This window comes from Haemaphysalis longicornis, unplaced genomic scaffold (genome assembly GCF_048455015.1).
Source record: "Haemaphysalis longicornis isolate Haplotype H1 unplaced genomic scaffold, Haemaphysalis longicornis Haplotype H1 scaffold_2, whole genome shotgun sequence".
Classification (NCBI taxonomy): Eukaryota; Metazoa; Arthropoda; class Arachnida; order Ixodida; family Ixodidae; genus Haemaphysalis; species Haemaphysalis longicornis.
This window is the reverse complement of record NW_027526295.1, coordinates 190,780,925-190,805,001: the sequence shown is the minus strand read 5'-3', so window position 1 is coordinate 190,805,001 and position 24,077 is coordinate 190,780,925. Positions and strand designations below refer to the sequence as shown.

At 48.7% G+C, this 24,077-nt stretch overlaps 1 protein-coding gene across 1 annotated transcript; it reads left to right on the top strand.

Annotated features, from left to right (window-relative positions):
• The first annotated feature begins 4,610 nt into the window (after positions 1-4,610).
• Positions 4,611-20,218, top strand: LOC144168449 (neprilysin-3-like). Its single transcript, XM_077697433.1, has 3 exons — positions 4,611-4,738; positions 14,030-14,223; positions 19,284-20,218. Exons 1-3 carry the CDS (start codon positions 4,611-4,613, stop codon positions 20,216-20,218), a joined length of 1,257 nt encoding a protein of 418 aa, XP_077553559.1.
• Positions 20,219-24,077: the final 3,859 nt, after the last annotated feature.

Sequence of the window (24,077 nt, the reverse complement as noted above, 5' to 3'; positions counted from 1 at the left end):
TTTTTTCTTTTTTCTTCTTTTTTGCATACAGGGTGTTGCGGCGATAATTGGAGCACTCTAAAAAAAATTTCTGAACGAACCGCCGCTCTGTTCGCGTTCAAACTTCACACGAGGTCGCATTTTGTGGTCTATTTTGTTTGCCACCAGAAACAACAACGCTACTTACCTGGTTATTCTGAAATTAAATAAAAACGATTTTTTCCTATGGGAAAATGGCGGCTGATTTGGACGTGCGAGAAAGGGCAAGTTGATCTTGGAACGACGGCGTCCCCTGGGGTATGCAGAGCGAAACCCACGTTTCGGATTCACGGTAGGAAGAAGCGAAATGGTGTAACAGACGATAAGAAAATCTTTTTCGTCCCTAGCTTACGATAATCAAAAATACTTGCATAACTGCTGATACCAATCATAATAAAATATTTCCACGATTCATCGTTGCCAATAAACGTTGGATTTGTTTCCTCGCCTACTTTCACATTTTCTGATCGTCTGATAGCTTTACCAGGTTATCCGGCCCTGCGAAATCAGCCTCACGATTCTCACAGCCTCATCGAAATCAGCGAAATCAGCCTCACAGTCACATACCGCAGCTCCCTTTTCTTTTGCAGAAAAAGCTCTCATCTCAACGCTTCGCGATGACAGACACACAGGCACGCACAAACACGCACCCAAAACTTCACAAATAAAACGAGAATAAACAAACAAGGACAACGCAAGAATCGTGAGGCTGATTTCGCAGGGCCGGATAACCTGGTAAAGTTAGCAGACGATCAGAAAATATGAAAGTAGGTGAGGAAACAAAACCAACGTTTATTGGCAACGATGAACCGTGGGAATATTTTATTATGATTGGTATCAGCTGTTATGCAAGTATTTTTGATGATCGTAAACTAGGGACGAAAAAGATTTTATCATCTGCTACACCATTTGGCTTCTACCTACCGTGAATCCGAAACGTGGGTTTCGCTCTGCATACCCCAGGGGGCGCCGTCGTTCCATGATCAACTTGCGCTTGCTCGCCCATTTTCCCTTATCAGCCACCCATTTTCCCTTATGCGAAAATATTTTTATTTAATTTCAGAATAACCAGTTAAGTACCATTGTTGTTCCCGGTGTCAAACAAAATAGACCACAAAATGCGACCATCGTGGGAAGTTTGAGCGCGAACAGAGCGTCGGTTCGTTCAGGAACTTTTTTTAAAGTGTTCCAATTATCGCCGCACCACCCTATAAGTGCATGTGCATTCGTATATGCAACCGTAGGGACTGGCACCATCACCGTTGCCGCGGAGTACGCATCAGAGCAGCACGTTCCAGACCGCTCGACCAACGCAGGAGCAGACGGAAGGGCATGGTTTCAGCTGATACGCTGCACCGAGTCGGACGTAACGCAGCAACGTACGTGTTGTTTTTTAATTGGCGCCGTGTATCGTAAAACGGACCATTGCAAAAAAGTTGCAGGTTGGGCGTCTGCATACTTTGGCTCCGCCAACTAGCCGTAACGGTTTTTTTTTTTTTAGGTGAAATACGTTTGACGTAACTTCAATTTAATTGTCAGGTTATGGCGGACGCAAGTAATTTTTTACTTTCGGTTACGTCGTACGTAACTCGAAACATGAGGTTGAAATACAGTCGGACGCAACTTGAATTTCAAAAATCGCACGCCTCGGTCCGAGTCACCCGAGTCGAAACTGGATTCGTTATTCCGGGAAGGGGCTAAATGGGAAGGGCGGGAAGGGTGGGGAGGGCGTTTTGTACCGGGTTGAAGCGGGAGGGAACAAACGAGAAGGTTGGAATGGGAACGGGTTCAAATGGGAACGGGCGAAATGGGAAAGGACGAAAAGGTAAGGGCGTTTTGCGCCGGGTTGAAACGGGAGGGATCAAGCGGGAAGGATCAAATGGGAATGAATTCAAACGGGAACCTCCCTTTAACACCATTGCTGCGCAGAAACCAACGCCTCATCTTGCTTGTTTGTTTCCCTCCCGTGTTGTCTGCCCTCAGCCAAGTGGCACTCGCTCGAAGTGGACTCCTTAAAATGGACACGAGACGGACAAAACTTCGAGTTCCGCAACGGGTTATTTGTCTCCTTCCCCTGCTTAGAACGTAGTGCCTGGAGTGCCGTCCGACGGCACTGTAGCTGATCGCTGCAGGCACGGCTAGAGTGCCGTACGACGACACTCTAATATTTAAGACTAAGCTATAGCACTGGCCAAAGCGTCTGCAGTATCTCCCACATGTTTCCAGGAAGGGTCTGAAAAAAGATCTGAAAGAAATTCTCTTTCCTGTACCGCTGTACCGAGCAGTGTACTCTGCAGGCCGAGGACGGGATGTTTTGTCCAGGGTGAAATGTATGGTAATCCCAGCCTCTGTGAAAACTTTCTTTTTTAAATTGCACACATACACACTTCCTGTGAAACCATGGATGAAAGAGCGAGGTCTTTTTGCTGCTTGTATCAACTTGAGCATCCTCTGTCAAAAACCTAAAACTACAGAACGTGTGTTTATAGAGTGTTTGGATGCCATTTTCTTTTGGGACATCTTGATGAGAACCCTAAAGAAGGAGTATCCGGTGACACCCCATGTAATCAGGTTCCTCAGTGTAAATAAGGAAGACGATGTACCGCATGATATGATTATACTTTTGGGATTGGATAGCATCTGGCGTTCCCGAATGGCGGTGCCCCATGCGGATGTCAATGCGCAAACCGTGAGCGCCTATTTCAGGGAAAACGTGAACTATTTGTGTGAGTTGTACAAAGTGGAATATCCTGACGCTGAAATCTTGCCAGTACTTCAAAAATTGACATCATTTGACGTTTTTAGTAGTTTCCGCCAACCAAAACATGGTAGGCGCTTTTTATTACATCGTTGACTTCTAAAAATGTAAAAAAAGTAAATAAAGACAAAAAAGTCGGTGTAATGTAGAGGATCCGTCTAAGCTTCTTGATCCCAAGGGTGGTGGTTCGAAACTTTGCGTTGGTTTTTTTTTTTTTTTTCATCTCTTAATTAGACTATACTTTTAAGCATAGGTTAGCTTTGTTGTTTTAAATGATTTCTTTGTGCGTGTTAGGTAATGTTATGTATGTTTATGTTAGGTCGTCTAGCTTTACGTTATCTAGAGCGATGCAGTGCCAGACGCGGCAATTTCGCTACAAAACGCCGGTGGACGTTAATATAGAGGTGTGCTTAAAATACCGTCGGACGGCACTCTAGACACCGCCTGTTCGGAAAGAATTCTAAGACACTAATTTATTGTGGAGTTTTAACGCGCCGACGCAACACAGGCGATGAGGCGCGCCGTAGGGGAGGGCTCCGGATTAATGTCGACCACCTGTGGATCTTTAACGTGCGCCGAAATCTCGTACACACGGGCGTTTTTGCTTTTCGCCTCTATCAGAAAAGCGGCCGCCGCGGCCGGGAAACGAACCCGCGTCCTCGTGCTCAGCAGCGCAACGCCTTAGCCACGGAGCCGCCGCGGCGGGTCTTTCTAAGACACTACTGTGCGGGCTCGGCGGCATATCTGATATGTCAACCAGCAAAGTATTGGTGCAACACAACCTCGGGTGTGACATGTCCGAGCAATCACTGTGGTGATGGGATGTGGATTAGGATGATTATAATAGCAATCATGGTAATTGTATCTCATTTTCAAAGTGGTGTGATGATAATCTTGATGGAGTAGCGTCGCGAGACCACAGACTGTCTCCAAAGATAGTTTCCAGGCTGAAGTGGTGGTGTGGGTAGGCTTCAAAATTAAACACATGCCCGGGTCGCAGATGAGACTAGAGTTTGGGTGGTAGGTAAACAAAAAAAAAATTCCCCGCATTTCCCCGAGGGGAAGAATTTGAAAGTGCGAATGCACGAGTTGAATTTGCGCGGTTCGGTAATGTTCGCGAAAGAGAGATCACACACACACACACAACTACAAAGAAAGAAAGATGCATTTATTCACAGACACCTATTTGTGTTGTCGTTGTACTTGATTGCTAGAGCGGATCTCAGCTTTGAAATTTCGTGTCAGTACTCCTTTAAGCGGGTGCATTAGCCCTTCTCACGCCCGATTCCTGGCCAATCCCCCACGTGGGTATGTGCCATGTCAGCGGCCTGGCAGCGCGCGCCCATCTCCCCCCGTTGCCAAGGAAGACGAGGAGATTCCTGGCCAATCCTCCACGTGGGTATGTGATGCGGACATCGCCGGTGGACGCAGGTTCAGGGTCGCTTAAGAAGTGCATTGCACTTAATAACACAGGGATCGAATAGTTAGCCATAAGCAATGCATTAACGGTATGACAAAAGCGTTCTGTTTGCCATTTTTAAATTCACAAAATTCGGTGCCCCGATCATTTTTGCAGCCCACCAAAAAAAAAAAAAAACTTGCACTATTTTTCCCCTGTAATCTTTTTTACCTTACCTTCGAGTGACTTCCGCGCAATTTGTTTCCTGGTAGTCTCCTTGGGTGTGTGCCGCTTTCTCTAATGTATCCTCATCTGCATCGGTGCCGCTGCGCAAAGGCGCACAGCCTCGGTACACAAACTGGTCCGAACACGAGCATCGGAAGTGGTTCAACGTGACTGCCTGTTCACAGTCGAGTGCTTTCGTTCCTTGACGCAATGTCCGCCCACGTGGACGACTTCGGGTGGAACTTCATCTCCGGACCCGTGTTCGGACTGCTGGCCGCGATCAGCTGGTGCGCCCCCATCATCGTGCTGGTGGTGTACATCATCGCTGGGGCCTATCTGTACGACGTTGAGCGACGCTTCCGCCTCTGAGGGTGACGCGGCCCGTCCGGAGCCAAGACCGCGTAGCCCGGTACCGTGCTGGTACAAGCTCGTCGAAGTGATGTCTTTAATTGGAGGTGAGAGGCATCGAACTCCGTGGACAGTCTACGTGTCATCGCAGTGCTATGCGAATTGGTGCTCTTGTCGCTGCTTGCCTTGGTGACGACGCACGGACCATTCCCTGAACAAAATTTACGGGATGTGCGCTGTCATGTCACTGTTGTCTCCGTGTGTGTTAACGCACTGTAGTAGTTTATGGCTCACAGAGGCACTTCCAAAGACCACGCACATAACTGGAATCGGCCACTGCTTTCTAAGCAGTGGGTTCTTTTTCAATTAATAAATATGGATTCACAACAGCAGGACCTTTAATCGAAGTTTTCTTCTTAGCAACACCGATGGAAATTCGCTGCCAAGTTTTTCGTAAAATGCACGAAAATGAACTTGAGCCCGTACTCAGTTCAGATTGTTTCGTCCTTCGATTGTACCCCACCAAAAAATGTTTGTTAAAGTTAATTATTTGCACGTAGCGTGTGTTTTTTTTTTTTTTTACTTACGTGGAAAACGCAGGCTTTGTACCAACTTTGAGCGATTGGAGTTCCACGGCTTTTCCGAGCAATGAGGTTCTGGCAGCACTTTTCAAGCAATCCGAGCCTGGTGGGCATTTTACGGGGCAAAGCCGTCGGCGGGCTCGGGCTCGGGCTCGGGCTGTCGGCGTCTCCTGTCCTCGTCGTCGTCGTCGCATGCAGTCACGGTACTAAAACACCGAGGCACTCGTTTTCCAACGCCTCGCGCTAGAACGTATCATCTTCGTAGGCAGAACGGTGTTCTAAAAGAACAAGCTGCGACACTCATTTTCCAACACCTCACGCTAGAACGCTTCGTGCATCAGAGACACGATACTTCTACAACAAAGCTGTATACCTCTGTCCCCCAATGGTTTCATCTGCGTGGGCAAAAAGCCAAGGCGTCAAGAATACTCTTGTACACTGCATGCATGCTTCGCCCCTCCCAAGGATGGGGCCGATTTTTTTCCGCTTTCGGGCTGCTAGGTAACTTGCCAACGCTTACAGCAATAACTCTGTTAAGAAGTTTATGCCCGGCTGAAACTCGCCAATGCGAAATAATTCTACTCAGTAATATTCTATTGACATCAAGTTACAACGGACTTTCATATTATGCTTAAGCGGTAGTTGGGTATTGAATCGGTCTTTAGTTACTTATCGGGGTAACTTATGTATAATAATGCGGGTGTTTAACCTGTCAATACCCTTGACCACACTAGAGCAGACAGCATCTGCAGTTCTACTAGGGGCACCGAAATGTCCTTACTTCCAAGGGTAGCTACACTAGCTGGGAATCTAGAGCTTCCTTTGTCTTACTGATAGTGTTTGTCGCGTCGAAAACGCACTGCTGAAAAGCCAACTTTCTCTGACGATGATGATGGTTGCGTGTAAACTGAAAGAAAAAAAAAGCTTCCAGTGGTGGTAATCATAGAGTTTTATACTAATATATACTAGAGGGAAATCTGGCGCCACTGTCTAGGGGAGCCTCGCTAGCTTCAGCGAGCGTTCCGTCATGTACGCGCCAGGCACGTTCCACTTGTCCTTGGCATGGCTCCTGAACAGGCTGAAAAGTTGCCTCTGGCTGCAAAAAAAGCAACAATATTACTCTAAAGAATTGTTTAAACTGGTTGTGTTATTATAAAATCGAACTTCTAGAAACATTTATTCGTTGGTACTTATTTAGAAGATTTATGCTCGATACAGAAGAAAAATTACGCCCACCTACCCTCGCGTGAACCCTGGTGTGATGCGACGCTGAGGGGGGGTTCAAGCGCAAGCGGAGAGCAACCGTCGACCGAAAGGCCGCCGGAGAGCGGCACACCGGTTATATGCGCAGCGCGCCCGAAGGAGAGGAGACCGCGGAGAGAGAGAGTACTGCACATGCGCAGCACCGCGCGCAGCGCCGCCCACCGGCGGAGTGAGAGCGCGCTGGGCCGCACACCCGCAGATGTTGAGAGAGAGTGTTCGCTCTCACCTGGGCACGCGCCGGCGCCAGTGCGTCTGCCGCGGCTATGACGCAACACAATCCAACACAATCCACTATAATCCAATCGCATCCAATCCAATGCCCCTCGCGAGAGAGTGTTCGCTATCGGAGAGGAGAGGGGGTGAGCGGAGGAGAGTGCGGACGCCGAAGACGACGGACGCACGCAGGAAGGATAGGGCCGCCGACAAGAGATGCTCTCAGCGTCGCATCTAAAAAAAAATGTCACTTTTCTGGCTTCGAGACAGAAAAGAAGCCATATGGCTAGCTAAGCCAAGTAGGCCAGGAACGTCGCTAGCTGCAATGGCGCCGCCCACAGCGGCCCGAGATTGCAGCGCCAGATTTCCCTCTAGTATATATTAGTATGAAACTCTGTGGTGCGAATCAAACCATGGGTCCTTCGTGTTATGAAGCTGACGTCTATCTGATTGCGCCATATCGACGCGGTCGAAGCAGTTTCGATTTCGAAAGGGGTGCATGGGCGCGTAAAAATGCAAAAATCGTGCACCCGTCCATCTAATGACTACGATAGTTGACGCGATGCTTTCTTCGTGAGAAATCAAATGGCGAAAGGTCAAGGTCAAAGCCTCTGCTATCAAAAGTACCAACTGCGCGCGAATAAAAGTCAAAGCTGCACGAGTCAAAGTTTAATCCTGATACGTCATCATCATTATAAACAACAATCAAGCAACCATCATCATCGGCAATTGCTTGCTGGAATGAAACCGGCTTCCATCTTACCGCGTCGTTACTGGCTGGTGCTCTCATTTTTATTTGCTCGGGAGCGAGGGTCGCTCTGGTTCTAGGCGCGTAGTCCCACGCAAGAATGAGTGCCGGACGGCCACCAAAATTCACCGATGAAGAAGGTACGTGGCCTACGGACTGGGTTCGGCTGGAAGCTTATTTCGAAGCTCATAGCACCAATGAGCCGACGAAAAAGCGAGCACTGCTGCTCATAGCTTCGTTCACGAACAGTGCGGTGCGAGTACTGCAAGCGTGGTGTCGTCCGAAAAAGGTTAATGAGCTCAGCAGCGAGGAAGCGATGGGGCATCTGGAAGACCACTACGCTCCACAAGTCAACGATATTGCTGCCAGTCATGCTTTCTTCCGGCGCTCGCAACAAGAAGGTGAAAGGGCTCAGGATTTCATCGCGGAAATTCAACGGCCTGAAGAGAAGTGTAACTTCGGAACGTCACTAGAGCGTATGTTATGGGACCACGTTTTTTGCGGTGGGGGCGGATCAAGATGTGAGGCGCAGTTTACTGACACAACGGAGCCTAACTGTTGTGTCGCGTGGCGCTGGAGCGGGCACTACGTACGCCGGCACACCATGCCATGGCTCTAGCAAGGAGTGCGAGAACGACCCGCTTGAGTCCAACAATCGACTGAACCGACAAGCGGCCGTTTATTGCCTATGACCCACGACGACACGCCTACACACGTGATTGGCTAACTCCAATCACGTGTGTTGTTCGACAGCGACATCTATTGCACTCTGTCCAACACAGCGGCGCACCAACACTCGGATACAACTCAAGAAAAATGCGGCTTTTCCACATCAAAGGACCCCCATCCAGCCAATGGTGTCGCCGTATCACAGAGCGTGTTCCTCCGCGCTTACGGACTTCTAACGCTGCCTCCGCCTGTTCGCGGCAATCCATCTGCGACGTCGGGGTTTCTAAGGGTGATTTTTAGTGCCGTTCAGTCGTATTCCTTGTTTGCGTGTTGTGTACAGTGTTCTTAACATGCTCGGTAACGACAATCGCTGCGGTGTTTTTTCTTCTGCTTTGTGAGCGCTCGGCCGGCGTTGCCGGAAAACAGCCGCCGCTGCAGGTACAGGAATCTGTGAACGTTGTGCAATACAAAGCAGTCGTCATCATCCTGTGCCCATTTATTGAGCGTGAAGTGCTTCTAGTTTACCGTTTAGCCCCTCCTGTGTCTGTGTTACCCACGTTATCGCACCAGTGACTGCGACAGGGGGCTATAGCTCCTTGTTTATTTCTCGTAGAATGCGGCAGTCAGTTGTAAATATTACTGCTGCGCATAGCCCACCAGCAACAGCGCGACGTCGCGCGCTGCATTTCGTTAGAGCATATGTCGAGCCGTGTGTCCCAAGGCCATGCCGGGATGCCGCACGCAAGCGTATTGGCCCAAATTGTGATCAAGTCGCCAAGTATAAGAAGCTGAATGTTCGCGCTTTTTGACCGTGAATGCCTACGAGCTGTAGATTAGCAGCGTAATGTGATTTAATATGCCTCCTTTTCTATTTTGATTCTCGGTTGCGCTGAGATCCCATTGTTAAAAGTGTTAATTTCAACTTGCATGTTTTCGTCGCCTGTTTTTTGTTGGAGTGCTTTAAGTTGTGGTTTCGGACAAAAGCGTTTGAGAATGAAGTACGAATATGGATGTGCTTTGAGTTTGCAATGTTTATGATAAAAGATTCTACATGAGTATTGCCACTGTAAGTTCAACATCGTTGTCTCGCTTATGCTTCGTGAATAAGCTGTGCTTCACGATAGTGACATTCAATCAGCTAGATTTCACCGGTATGATCAACTGCAACAATGCATGTAAAGATATGAAACGCAGTACTAAAATCAAATGAACCACCTTGCAGCTTTTCCTACATATGCGCATGCATATTGTTCGCCAAATCAAGTTCTTGCATGAGAGATGTGTATTATTGAAGCTAAATAGGCACTGCTCGCCTTGTGTTTATGCTGCTGCTGCAATTGTCATCTACATGCACGTGCTCTAAATTTGAAATAGAGCATTCAGGGTGGAAAACACGTCAGCATTTCACCCATTCTCACTGTTGTGTCACAAGTGGCTGCTGAAGCGAGAAGCTCGCTGCTCCAGCAGTGCTCAACATCGTGGATGCCAAGTCAAATAGTAAGCTTCTGCTTGCCGCAGCACTGTTCGCAACTCAACTCGTGCAATGTCTACGCATATATTAGGAGTGTAAATCACAATTACAGCACATCAATTGATGCCCACTTAATAACACAGGCAATGAAGTATGTTTGAAGGGTTACTTACTGATCTGTACCATAAAAAGTTATCTACACTGATTGATGTATGACATGTCGGTTGAGTGGATGCATGGAAGCACACATGTGGTAGGCATCGCTGCACTGAAACTGGTCAATGCATATCGTACTTTTCTTGTTACGCAAGAGCCAAAATCGGATCATATGTTCAGGAGGAAATTTATTATCGTGCCAAATATGCACTACATAAAATTATTCCCATACATGGAAGGATCGACTGAAACCAACCTTGTTTCCCCTTCCCAAAGCTTTGGGGATTGTTTTTAACGTTGTGCTTTTTCATTTTATCCAGTGGAGTAGACAACAAACAGATAAAACCTATTTATCTTAATTTCTGCGTAAGACAGCAGATAGCCAAATAGAAGCTAAATAGAATCAAATTAAAAATAAAACATTGAAGCAACTTTTCTTGTTCTCACTGCAGTATCCTAAGTCATATTTGGCTCAGACAACTAAACAGACGCACGGCTGAATTATGCAGAGCAAATGAAACGAGCAATAAGAAACTGAAGCAGATTTATTTGTTCTTAACGCTCTATAAGACAACTTGGTTCAGCCAGCCACGCGGGCACACAATGTTCAGTAACATGCTTTCACATAGGCATTTAATTTGCAACTTTGTTTCTGCATCCCATGCGTGCATAAGTGTCCATCCAATGTTAAAAAGGTTGGGTGAAAACTCCAACCAGCGTCTTTTCCTGTAGGTGAAACTTGCCTTTATCGTCATTTACATGGTGTCGCACAAGGAGCTCTAGGGCCACACACTGCAGAAGTGATTCTGCTTGAAGAGAATTTGTGAACTCGCTTGACTCTCTGCTTGCACACACCTCATGCTATACATGCGAATAGCCATACTCCCTGTGCAGAGAAAACTATCGCACAGTGCAAGCGTGGCCTTGCTTCCTGAAAATAGTTTGGAACGGTGTGGGTTTTCTCGAGCTCGAGATGTACAATTTCCTTTTATGGATACATCTGCCACGCAGTGTCGTGTCAGGACTGCACTCATTCGGCCTAATTCCTGCACCACACTTGCAACAAATGAGATAAGAAACCAAGCACTGCAACAGCCTTTTCTGATTCTCATAGCTACATATCAAGGCAACCAACCCTGAGCCAGCACTACACAATACACCGCTCGGTTCACTACAGCAAGTGAGATCATACATCGATTGTTGAAATAACTTCTGCCTCAGTCACTGTTATACTGGGAAATCCCAGTTGACTCTACGACACAGCACACAACATTGAGTAATGGCAAATGAAATAACAAACCAAACACTGCAATGGCATTTTCTGATTCTCATAGCTACCTACCAAAGCAATCAACTATGAACAAGTTACGCACCTAACACAGGCTGCTCAGTTAACTCCAGAAATAAGTCTTAATAAAGCACACAAACAGCATGTCTGGTCTTCTCTGCTGCTTGAAGGAGTTGCTTGCTGCTGTAGCTATGGAAACACACCTACTTAAGCTAAATGGTGCACTCCACACTAACCGAAAGGGGCTAAGTCGGCACTGGCGAATAGTTGGCCATCTTACACATCTTCAAAGGAAGGACTCGATACCAGATAGGTCACTGTCGGAGTCCACCTCATCTTCATCCAGATGGATTATAATAGGTTGAACATGCGCACTTGCTCCACCGTCTCCCCTGAACTTTGTTTCAATGTTGATCACATGCTGAACAGCGTTTGCCCAGTGTTGAGCTGTTATCTTGGCAGCTTCTTCCCTCAGGAGCACCTCTACATCTGCCAGCTTAAATGTGACATTTCTGGCAGCGACACCTCGTTTTATCTGTGCCCATATGAGCTCAATGGGATTGAGCTCACACTGGTAGGGTGGGAGCCTAAGCACAATACATCCTGCCCTTTCAGCTGCACCGTCAATACGATACTTGATCTACCGTGTCTTTACAGAGGCCACAATACCGAGGAGCTCCTTTTCAAGCATTTTTTCATCCCAAGCAAGTCCTTTGGACGTCAGCCAGTTCTGAACGACCTGTTTGCGCGAAGTCGTAGGCACTGCTTCTTCCAGCCGCGAGTGGTACGGGGCATTGTTCATGACAATTACACTCCCTTCTGGCAGTTGCGGCAAAACCGCCCCAAACCACCTTTCAAAGCGGGTGCCGTCCATCTCCTCGTGGTAGTCGCCGGTCTTCGTACCCCAAAAGATATTCAGGCAACCAGCGACGAAGCCGTCCTCGCTGCCGATGTGCGTTACAGTCAGGTGCTGTCCTTTCCTTGACGGCTGCTTCAAACCTGTCATCAGACCACGCATGAAGGCGTCGTGGTGGGAAGCAACCGTCGTGTCCGTCCAAACAGTCGATAGCGTGCGTCCCGCATTCACCCAGGTTTCATCAAGGTAGAAGATTTTTCGATCTTCCATCCTGTACCTGGAGATGTCGTAGAGGTACTTCTGCTGCCACGCAACAATGTCGTCCCGGTCGATCAGCAGAGAGTTCCGGCCCCTCTTATCATACCTGAACACGATGTCATTCAGCAGGCGGCGCACAGTCCATGGCTTGAGAGGAGTGACATCACCGCTAGCGTTGAAATCCGAAGCAATTGCCTTCACTGTCGGGATCTCATTGCTGCGAAAAAAGCGATGCACGGACGGCCGCAATGAGCACTTCGTGAAGTCGTCGTACACTTCTGTGCGTCGTCTCTTTCCGGCGCTTCGGGGGCGCTTTCGGGAGGGCGTCGCAACATTTCCATCGTTATTTTTCATCTCCTTCTTCACGTCCATCACCAAGCTCACGCTGACTCCAAGAAGATCGCTCACTGTCGCGGCCGTTTCTTCAACGCTGCGCTCTGGGTGAACATGCTGCAAGCGAACGTACGCCTTCCGGTTCATCTCCCGTCCACAGCTGCAGATGACACGGCCGCTTTTGTTTTTATTGCACCATTGGCGTGGCGTAGATGGCAACGCACTGCAATCCTCAGTGGAGAACGATAAGGCACATTCAGATGCGACTTCTTCGGGATCCAGGGCGGGAAATGGGGCCGGCAATGCATAAAACCAGAAGCAAGCAGTTGAGGGAAAACCCGGAAGAGCAGAAATTCACCATCAAGAATACAATTGAAACTTACTACTGCAGCTGATGATAAGTTCTTTCACGCGTTGCATTATAACGGGCAAATAAAGGATTTTAGCTAAGGTTTTTACCTCCGCTCAAAATGAAGGCGCCCTTGAGAACTATTTTTCGGCATGGACGCATTCAGGAAAGCTGGGCTCCGAGCTCTGCCTGCAGGTGCAAGGCGGTCGGCCGCGATGTCACGTTGATAGAGCGACACCATTGGCTGCTAGGGGGGCCTTTGACTGGGCGATGCCTCTTTTTTCTTGACCTGTATCCTAGTATAGTGCACATACGCTCCGAAGGAGGGCGCCACTGACCTACACCACACTAACACTGGAATAGGCTGAAGACTTTGTTGTATCAGCACAGAAAGCGACTGAGAACGCTAAAAGCGTGAAATCTGCAGAGCCAGGTGCGGGACACTTTGCCCGACAAAAGGCCCGCCCATGGAAGTCACGCCCAAAACAGGAGGAGCGACCCACCTGTGGAAAACGTGGTGGAGAATCGCATTCGTATCACGAATGCAAACATCTTCGCGCGGTGTGCCACTGGTGCGGCAAACGAGGGTGTCTACGCCGGATGTGCGAACAATGGCGCCAGGGCTGTACTCCATGGCAGCGGAAGCGCTCACAGACTCGGACAAAAATGAAGCCCTGCACACGATAGCAGCGGTTCTTCACCAATAATACGGCATCCGCAAGGTTAAGCTAATTTACAAGGACCTTTCCTGAAATAACGAGGGCGTTGGAATGTTGTCTAATGTGGTCGCAAGTGTGCAACCTGTAGAGGTAAAAGTGGCCGGAACGAAACTACAAGGTCTGCCTAACGAGTACGCAGACGTGTTCGCATCGGAGCTAGGCCTCTGCAAGGGACCAGCGGTGACGTCTCAGTTGAAAGGAAACGCGTGTTTATGGTTTTGCAAGGCCCGTGCGGTACCCTACGCCTTGAGAGATAAGATGTTGGATGCGCTGGACCAGCTGGTTGCCCAAGATGTCCTGACACTTGTGAAAACTGTCGAATGGGCGACACCTGTGGTGCCCGTCACAAATGGCGATGGTTCTCCATGAGTGTGCAGAGACTTTCGCGTGACAGTCAACGCCGCCACGCTGATTGAAGGTTATCCATTGCCTCGAGTGGATGACCTCTTTGCCTTGGTAAACGGACAAGTCTTCCAGACGCTGGACGTACGTCAAGCTCACAACCAGTTAGCGTTGGATGAAGAAGCCAAGCAGGTCACAGTCCTCAACTCACACAAGGGTCTATTCTGTTGTAACCGGCCGCCTTTTGGCGTAAGTTTTGCTCCGGCCATATTCTAAATTCGGATGGACGGGCTTCTGGGTGATATTCCTGGCGTGCGAGTATACCTGGATGATATTATCATCGCGGAGAAAAGAAATGACTTGCCCCGGCTAAAGCATGTCCTACGGCGACTACGGGAGTACGTTCTCCAACTTCCCAAAGGGAAGTGCAAGTTCCGGAAAGACGAAGTCACTTTCCTAGGTCATCGTATCGATGCTAAAGGCCTGCGACCAAAGGAGGACAACATGAAAGCTGCCTTCGAAGCCCCAGCACTCACTTCCGTGAGCGAGCTGAAAGCCTTCTTTGGGCTCGTAAATTACTACGGCAAATTTCTGCCGAATATGGCCACCGTTCTGGCCCCGCTATACGCCCTCTCAGCTAAATAGGCTATGTGCAGTGGGAGCGGGAGCAAGATGAAGCATTCCGAACAGTTGAGGAGGCAATTGTGGCTTCCAAATTCCTTGCTCACTTAGATCCTGATAAGCCACTACGACTTGAGTGCAACACGTCACCTCTAGGCATTGGGGTTGTTTTGTCGCACCGTGTCAACGATGGTGACTACCCCGGCGTATTCCGGTCCAGGACACCTACAAAGGCCGAGCGTAATTACTCGCAGTTGGAAAAAGAAGCACTTGTTCTTGTCTTTGGTGTCACCCTGTGTAAGGACTACTTGTATGGGCACCGATTTGAGTTAGTAACAGACACAAGCCCCTCACTGGTTTATTCAATTACATATACGCATGTATGTAAAATTTCTTTTCTATTGAATAAACCTTTGGACCTTGAACATTGAAGTAAACCTATACCACCGATGGCTTCCGCAAGAATTCCAGCGTTGGGCGTTGTTGCAGTATCGCAAGGGCAGTGAACATTCCAATGCCGACGCCCTCAGTCGGTTGCCTTTGCCGGTTACGGAGCCGCGGGACGACTGCACCAACGCATGTGTTTCGTATACCCAAGGCCTGGAGGAAACGGTGATATGCGCCTGCGAGCTGGCACAACTGACTGGCACAACAAGAAGGTTGGCCGTCTTCCCTACCACAGGCTCACGAGCAACTCCGTCCGTACTTGAACCGGAGAACAAGTACCCATGGCGGTGGCAAAATTCATGTGACACACCCCGATATGGCATCTATGAAAAGCACGGCCGAACTCTGTTTTGGTACCCGGGTCTGGATAGTGACACAGTGCGGCTTGTCAAATCATGCTGTACAAGTGCGCACGCTTCGGCAATGACACCAGCCGTGACACCTTTGGCGGGGCCATACACCGGCGATAGATGGAGCTTACTACACGCAGATTTTGCCGGTCCGATATACGACAGATGGTATTGGCTGCTGTGGACGCCGAAATAAAATGAATAGCAGCAGCTCGGATAAAAGTTACCACAGCGCAATCAACGGTTGACGCGCTCATACCAATGTTGGCACGCTTTGGCCTTCCAAAAACGGTAGCTTCATATAACGGACCGCAATTTGTGAGCGCCGTTCTTCGCGAGTTTCTGGCACGAAACAGCGTACATCTCACAACAGGTTCGTATCACCCACAAGCTATTATATTAGCTGAAAGAGCAGTGCGCTCTCACAAAAAGGCTAAAGAAAAACCCTTGGATGATCCTGAAAACACGAATATCTCTGTTTTTGTTCCGGTATCGCCGAACGCCTGTCAAGGGTATACAAGTCGCCTGCGGAGCACTTACTGGGATATCAGGTAAAAACCAAGATGGACTGCAGCAAACCGGACAAAGGCACGGCAGAAATCCAACCGAGACCGAGAAAGACAATTGAATGCCGGCGAGCCCGTCTGGGTGCGCCGTTTCGGGTCAGGTCGTCGGTAGATTCCCGGAATTGTGCACAGTCATCAGAAATCCCGGATGGCTACTGTTGACTCGGAACAGAGACTTCAGCGACGACATCGGAACCAGTTAGAAGACGAGCTGAAGCACAAGACTGTCGCTCTGAACAAGTTAACAAGCGGGAACCCATTGCGAGTACTCCGACCCCATCGCAGGATGCTTCGTCCTCATCTCATGGTACTACGACCTCTTTGCGCAATAGCACGGAAGCAGCCCAGGCGGGAGCTCACTTGTCAACTTTGCAAAAATCTACAAGGCTCCGACGCCCCCTGATCGCTACGGCTTTTTCCCTGAACGCTTTAGCTATTAAGGGTGGGAGAGACGCTACGTCATCATCATGCATCAACAACAATCAAGCAAACATAATAATCCGCAATTGCTTGCTCGAATAAAACGGGCTTGCCTCTTGCCGCGTCGTTTCTGACTGATGCTCTTAGTTTTATTCAAGCTCGGAAGCGACATATCAAAGCCGTCTGCGAGTCTCCAAGTCCAAACCCAAACGACAACCAAGGAACCCCTCCCGAGAAAGCCTCGCGTTATACGTAGAATTTCTGAGGTGCATAATTTTTTTATTTCTTCACAGCGATACCTTTCGAACGTATAACTTCTGCACAGCCTCGCCCAGGCTGTAATGCTAAAAGCAGCGTCAACAACGCAGCAAAGAGAACGGTGAACGGTGGAATGGGGAAGTCGTAGCGTGTACTTGCGCGGTTATTTGCGTGTTTTTATGCGAAGGAATGGGTGGCTTATTGAGCAAAAAAAAAAAAAATGATGCAGTTCCACTCAACGTGAAAGCTGTCGGAAGTGTGGAGCAGTGGTTCACCAATTGATGTTTCCCTTCGGTTATTCTTGAAAGTATGTTATGTTTATCTTATGTTTATTTTTGTTTTGCTTTTGTTTTTCTGCGGTTTTTATTGTTGTGTGTGTTGCTGATATTTTTCTGCGTTAAGGTTTTTTCGATGTTTTGCTTTTGTTGATTTGTTTTAATCAACTCGGGTGCAACAACCCCTCAAATGGTCCTATATCTGGCCAGTCGGCCCCGTGGGTATGCAACGCGAATCGAGGAACAACGCCAATAATCGGAGAAGGCTGCTGGAGGCTCGCCGGCGACGCCTAGGACTGCCATTTTCTCTTCCTGTGATGCTGCCTTTCGGGGACACAAAAAAGCTGGGTCACTGCCATAGGAACGTATGCCACGCCATTTGCTCATTCCTGGCAGAGACAGCTGTCCTGCCGTGCAAACGCATTCGGATCAGGTCGACTTTTATATTTTCTTCTCACTCCCCTTTCCTTTCTTTCTCTATCTTGGAATTACTGACTGGATCATTTCTTCTTCTCCCCTATTTTGTCTTACTTAATTTGCTATCACGAAATGAGTAAAACAAATTCTTTTTGGCCACTTTTCCTTAGTGTGCGTGCGTCATTTGACTTGCGTGACGTCCAACGACATTGGACGGACGACATCCCTGGCCCCTATAGTGGTCCGCAGTTAGAAACGGCGGCGGCACGAACAATGTCAATTGACTGTGACGCATCATGTGGCTCCGAAGAAGCGGCTTGACTGACTCCAAACGTGTGTAGGCCTCATGTCTCCATTGCCTGCGACGTGTCACGTGGCGTTATAGTAAAGACGTCGTAGTGCAAACAAGCCAGCCGTATCTCCCAGTCTATATTGAGTAACTCTGGTATCTCCCTCCCAGATGGCGGCGCAGTGGAAGGGGAATACGCGGGTATGCCCCGGCCTCACGTAGGCTGGCAACCACCTCCCTTTAGACTCCGCAGAGGGGGTTGCCCAAACAAAAATAAATCTTCATCGTACCACCAGTGATATGGTTCGAATGGGCGCGCACAAATAGTAAACTAATTTCGCAAACATCGTGTGGAACGCTCATGGCTTGGAATCCTAACATATAAGCGGACTTCGGTGTCCTCCGGAAATTTTCGACATTGGGGTATCGTAACAATTAGGCTAGGTACGTTGAGGTAGAAGAAGAAGTCATGGGCTTGCAATGCGTGTTCCTTAGGTTCTTACGCAAGCTTATCTATCGGCTGCATGGCTCACCCCATCCGCGGCACTCTCCAAATCCCATGAAGAATATCCCGCGAGTTTTCCTTCCTCCGCTGGTGAGGTGCGCAGTGGTCTTCTTCCTGGTTATTACGGTCCTAGTCAATTACGTGCCTTCGTATCAACCACCGTTGGGGCCCCCGTTATATGATCAACTTTCAAACAAGACACCAAGTCCTGATGTTAACGTGGTGGGCGACATTTCAGCAGACATAAACAGACAAATTCCTCGCGATGAAGCTGATATCAACCACCTTGCCTGGTTGCTCAGCCATTCCATTCGCATCAATGAAGACCCGTGCCAAAATTTCCACTCATATGTGTGCGGCAACTACTATGAGGTTGGGAATGGCTCTTTGATTAGCCTGCTGGCTGAAAACCTGACCTCTGCAATTCATCGGCACTTCATCTCCATAGGGCTTGACAAACCTGAGCCGCCTTCTGAAGCAGTGCTTAAGGCGGCAAGGTTCTACAAAAGCTGTCTGCGGCCAGTGCACAAAAACGGAGAGACCCACGCTCTGGCGTCCTTCTTCAAGGAGAACAACTTATCCTTCGAGAGTGATATAGTCGGCTTCCTGGACATTACACTCGAAATCCTGCTACGCTATGGTCTCGGAATCTTCTTCACGATCGAGCTAGACTGGCAACCCCAGTATGGACAAACCACACGATATCTGCGCCTTGGGGCCAGTGACCCTTTCGAGGAGTGGAAGAACACGAGGAAGACAATGCAACGGAGAGGCAACTTCGCAAGTCTCGCCAAGCAAGTAATTCTGGCCACGGGTTACGGTACGAACGGCGTAACCATCCTCATCAATCAAATATGGTTCACCGAGTCGAAACTTTTGGATGGGACGGGAAGGCTCAAGAGAAGGCAGAACCTACCGGAGCTAGTGGCCAGGTGGAGAGAGCTGCTTCATCTTTACACGAACGGGGCACTGCCTGGGCCATACCGACTGCAGCTGAAGTCCAAGGCTGCGCTTTTCTTTCACCGGATGTTGTACCGGGCAGAAGGAGGGCAGCAATCGGTATATGTAATCTGGGAGCTGGCACGTCATTTAGCCGTCGTTAGCGGGCTGATAACTCTCAGAGAAAACCAACACTGGCCAGCTTACTGCTACAACATATCGTACGCCATCTTTGGGCCCGCAATCGCCGCACCCATCTTGTTCAAGTCGGCCAACAGCAGCAAGCTCGACCAAGTTCGAAGGATGAGCGAAACACTCGTGAAAGAGATTCAGATTAGCATCGAAAGTTCGACCTGGCTCCGGAGGGAGACGAGAGCCCACCTCTCAAGAAAGCTCGGTCTTGTAAAATGGAAGCTTGGGTACGCACCAGGTCTGGAAGATTGGCCAGGTTTAGAGAAAAGGTTTAGAGACTATCCGACAGCAACTGGTGTCTTTCTAGCCGACTACGTCAAAACAAAAGAAGTTCACGCGCGGACCTTGTATCGGATCATCGCAAGCAACAACAGCTTCGAAAGCAACAACTTCAAGAGCGACGTGGTAGGGGCCTTTCTGAAGGGTCCTAGCACGCTATTCGTTTCGGCGGCGTCCGTTCTGAGTCCGCTGTTCTGCTACGGGGCTCCGCCAGAGGTAAACTACGGCCTGCTGGGAAGTCTCGTTCTACGAAACCTGATGAGCGCTTTTCGCCCCACCAACATTCTGTATGACGGCAATGGTTCAACGATACCATGGACGACGGAGGAACGCGGTATCTTTGAGGACCGTTACCAGTGCGATCTTTTCACAGAGGAAGCCAACAGCTCCTCGGGCCCTGCCGCCACAATATCGATCGGTGCCAAGGCGCTCTTCAGAGCTTACAAAAGAGCAGCCTCTGGGAAGGGAAAGAGCACCTACGCCTTGCCACACCTCGAAGCCCTCGCGGAAGATCAGCTCTTCTTCGTGAGTCGCTGCTTCCTTTACTGCGATGACCCCCCTGTGGAATCGCACACGTGCAACATGATGGCCCGGCACTCATCAGAGTTCGCTGATGTCTTCCAGTGCGAGAGAGAAGAAATTAGGGATCGGTGCGACATGTGGTGATTACTGGCCTGTGTGTGTGTTTTTAAACGGAACGCGCAAGAGGTATCACGGCGGGCAACTGTACCCCACTCTCGTCTTCCGGTGTATACTTCTTGGGAACGTGAACATTTCGGACAAAACTGCTGAAATGCCGCTTTAAATGCGAAAGCATTCGTTTTTGAGCCATTGAAAGTTTTTTTTGTGAGCCGTAAGTTGTTTAACGTGTCTTAAAAAAACTATTACAGTTCTTCAAGTGCTGCTGATTCCGTAAGTCTAGTATCACACATAATTGCAGCAAGTCCTATTAGAAAATTGTTATAATGATTCTTTGGTTTGTTTAAAATGGTCATATATGAATCCCGGCCCTTAATCGGTGGCTCATCTACAGATACGGCAATTTGTTTAAAAAAAGAGCTCTTAGCTGCGTAGTTCGCCTAATCAAAATCTTTCTACTAGACATTCTTACTACGCTGTGGATTTGTTATGAATAGTAATAGTTTTACTAGAACGCGCTGAAGCCCTTGTACCATTAAAGAAGCCATGAACCGGAAATGAATGCAGGTGGCAAGTCAAGTCTTGTTCTTTTCTATGTGCGTTCAAGCTGAGTAGTGTAGTTGTGACGCCACCGGCATTAAGCTGTAGTTGGCGGTCAGCAGCAGATACGTCAAGCAGATATTTTTACAGCATAATCTGTAAACCTACAAAATTGAGAACTTTCTCGAAGATAAAGTCTGCGAGAAAAGCCTTTCCTTTCCCCATGTGTTACCCGCCGCGGCGGCTCAGTGGCTAAGACGTTGCGCTTCTGAGCACAAGGTCGCGGGTTCGATTCCCGGCCGCGGCGGCCGCTTTTCTGATGGAGGCGAAAAGCAAAAACGCCCGTGTGTACGACATTTAGAGATCCACGTTAAAGATCCCCAGGTGGCCAAATTAATCCGGAGCCCTCCACTACGGCGCGCCTCATCGCCTGCGTTGCGTCGGCGCGTTAAACCATACAATCAAATCAAAATCTTTCCCCATGTGTTGAAAGTGAAGTGGAAAAGAAGTTACTCGCGTCATTTAAAATCACTTTATGTTCTAAATGTCACCAGCATTTTAAAGACGATAGTCTTTCTTGGGCTACTTAAACGCAGAAACTTTGGTCTGTCTGCATGCCCGGCTGTCTGTCAGTGGCTCGATTCAGCCACCAGGCCAAAGTGGAGTAGAAATTGCGCAGTAGTCTTATATACCCACAGTTAAATCGAAACGCCCAAGTCTGGTGTTAATGCTCATACTTGTCAACATTGTTGAACAAGAACAAGACATTACGCAAATATTAGGCAAAAAATCAATACATGAGTGATATTTGCACTGTTCCTTTATTACGAAAAATTCCACCATCTTCCCGAAGGAGAACCCTGAGTAGTATGCGAAGCAGCCATGGGGTCGACTCAAGTTCCCATTAGTTTTCAGTTCGATCGCGGCGTTGCGGGAGGAGAATGAGGGGAGCGGAGCGCGCGCGCGTCATTTATACCGCGGAGCTACAGTGGCGCCCCCAGCGGGGTATGCAGCGGCTAACGGCGCGTCTGTAACTCTCAGCTGCTTCGCATTATCGCGCGCGGAGCCGCAGGTGTTGCCATTCGTTGCGCAATCCCGGAGATGAGAGGAGCTTCGGAGAGGAGAGGAAAGGAGGAATGCCAGAGAGGGGAAGAGCGTCGGAGAGGAGAGGAGGAATGCCTCGCATACTACCCAGGGTTCCCTTACGGGAAGATCACGATGGTGGTTGAACGCGAAGCTATCTCGTGATGGATTCTTTGGTTGGCCAATCCCTAGGGGCATCCTGCCACAATCATCATCAGCGGTGCCTGGCTGCAGGCATGCGCAGTGGGGGTGTGGTACTCAGGGTTCCCCTACGGGAAGATGACGACGGTGATTGAACGCGATGGCATCTCATGGTGGATTCTTTGGTTGGCCAATCCCTAGGGGCATCCTGTCACAATCATCATCAGCGGTGCCTGGCCAGGCATGCGCAGTGGGGGTGTGGACGCCGCACAACGGCGCCCACACAACGGCGGAGGGAACAGGCTCTACCATAAGCTGCTTCGCATCTAAAAATTCCCGGATGCTTGGTTTTTGCGATAGCAAATAAAATACTACATCAACTGCAGAAAACCACGCCTACTGTTGCCCGTTCTCATGACGTCATTTAAGAAATCGTACGGCAACAGCAACGAAGGGTTCCACTAGATAGGTTCCACGTTCCCCTTGGAACGTTCGTGGAGTAGGGAAACGTGGTTCTATAAACGTTGTAGTGGGGTGCCTCGATTCACGGGCTCCTCCCGCCATACGGCAGCGCTGGCATCGAGGCACCCGACTTGGAGCAGTGGAACGCGGTAAATTTAAATTGACTTGAGCAAACCCCTAGCATGTTATCTTGGGAGGAACGAGATGGGGGAGGAACAGTGTGAGATCTGAGCGGGAAAGAGGAGGGAGGCATTTATTTGGCAGGGGCGCCAGTCGACCATCGTTTTTCGTCGACACTTGCAACGAAAGGAGCAGATGCGCGGCCATTTTTATGCCTTTTCTAGATGGTGCCAGCGTTCTGACGTGGAAGAGATTTAACCTGCGTGATATAGCTTTTAGATGTTGTATTAAGGATTATTCCCGTCAGTGGCCGCTTGTGTTCCTTGTCCATAGCCCTGATTTCACCACCCTGCTACAGTGTACCATAAGAGAAAGGTGTGTCATTCGGGGCCAATTAGGGGGGTCCCTTTTGCGATGAAAATTTCTGCTGAGGAACTCCTGTTGTAAGCAGCGCACCTGGCGGTCGCTGCCTACAAGTTGGTTTTAGAAGCTTTGTTTCTTAAATTAATCCTCTATCAACCGTAATAGTCTTCTTTTCCTATTTCCCAATATAAAGTTTTATAAAACCCGTCACATAATTGTTTAGCTTGGTTTAAAAACTTATAGGTGGTGCTCGCTGCAGCAGGAGTGCTCTGGGAAACGCCTGTGCTCCTTGATTTTTTTTCATCGCTAAAGAGACCCTCGCTCTCCATCGGTTTTTTTTCACCCGCACGACACACCTTACCTTCTAGTACACTGCAGCCCTGCCCAACTGGGAAGCCCCCGGTAGAATTAGTGGGCTAAAATGTACCGCTTCTCGTGGACGTTCCGCGTGCTGTAAGGAGTGGACGCTATAAACAAGGTCACTTTTATTATACAATTTTTTTTTCAATAAAGCTTAGAACTGAATGTTATAGTGCATATATATTCGCGGAGATCGCGCCAAAAAATATACGGAAAGCGAGAAAGAAACAAGTGAAGAACACAACGAAAGAACGCAACAAACGAACTAGCACCAACTTTCAAATGGTTTTCGTTTCACTGTGACTCCCCTACATGCGCAGTAATTAAGTAATGAAAGCGAACAGGAAGATGTGAACCTGAAAACATAAATTTCATAATTGTAATTTATCTGTGCTACACGAAACCTTTCAGTTAACAGTGGAATCTATCGCCCTTGGAACTCTCGATGGATTTCCAGCCTTTGGCTAGCACAATGAACAGGTGACTGCGGCCTTTCCTGTGCACTGTGTAGAGTGCAATTTGCAGCTCACATTCCGGAAATATCTCGGCTTTCTACTCTAATAAAGAGTATCTCTCTCTCTCTCTCTCTCTCTCTCTCTCTCTCTCTCTCTCTCTCTCTCTCTCTCTCTCTCTCTCTCTCTCTCTCTCTCTCTCTCTCTCTCTCTCTCTCTCTCTCTCTCTCTCTCTCTCTCTCTCTCTCTCTCTCTCTCTCGACAGGCAGACGATGTGCTCGAAACCCTTTCGTGCAGGCGTAAGAAAAACCGAACTGCTTTGCTGACGTTGTTTACCACGCAGATATGTCACAATATGATGATAG

What these genes read in the sequence shown, in the direction of transcription:
- LOC144168449 (XM_077697433.1), top strand. Translation starts at nt 4,611, where the DNA reads ATGTCCGCCCACGTGGACGACTTCGGGTGGAACTTCATCTCCGGACCC. An exon ending in ATCATCGCTGGGGCCTATCT is followed by an intron (nt 4,739 to 14,029) that starts GTACGACGTTGA and finishes ATGAGTGTGCAG; the next exon opens with AGACTTTCGCGTGACAGTCA. An exon ending in ACACAAGGGTCTATTCTGTT is followed by an intron (nt 14,224 to 19,283) that starts GTAACCGGCCGC and finishes AACACTGGCCAG; the next exon opens with CTTACTGCTACAACATATCG.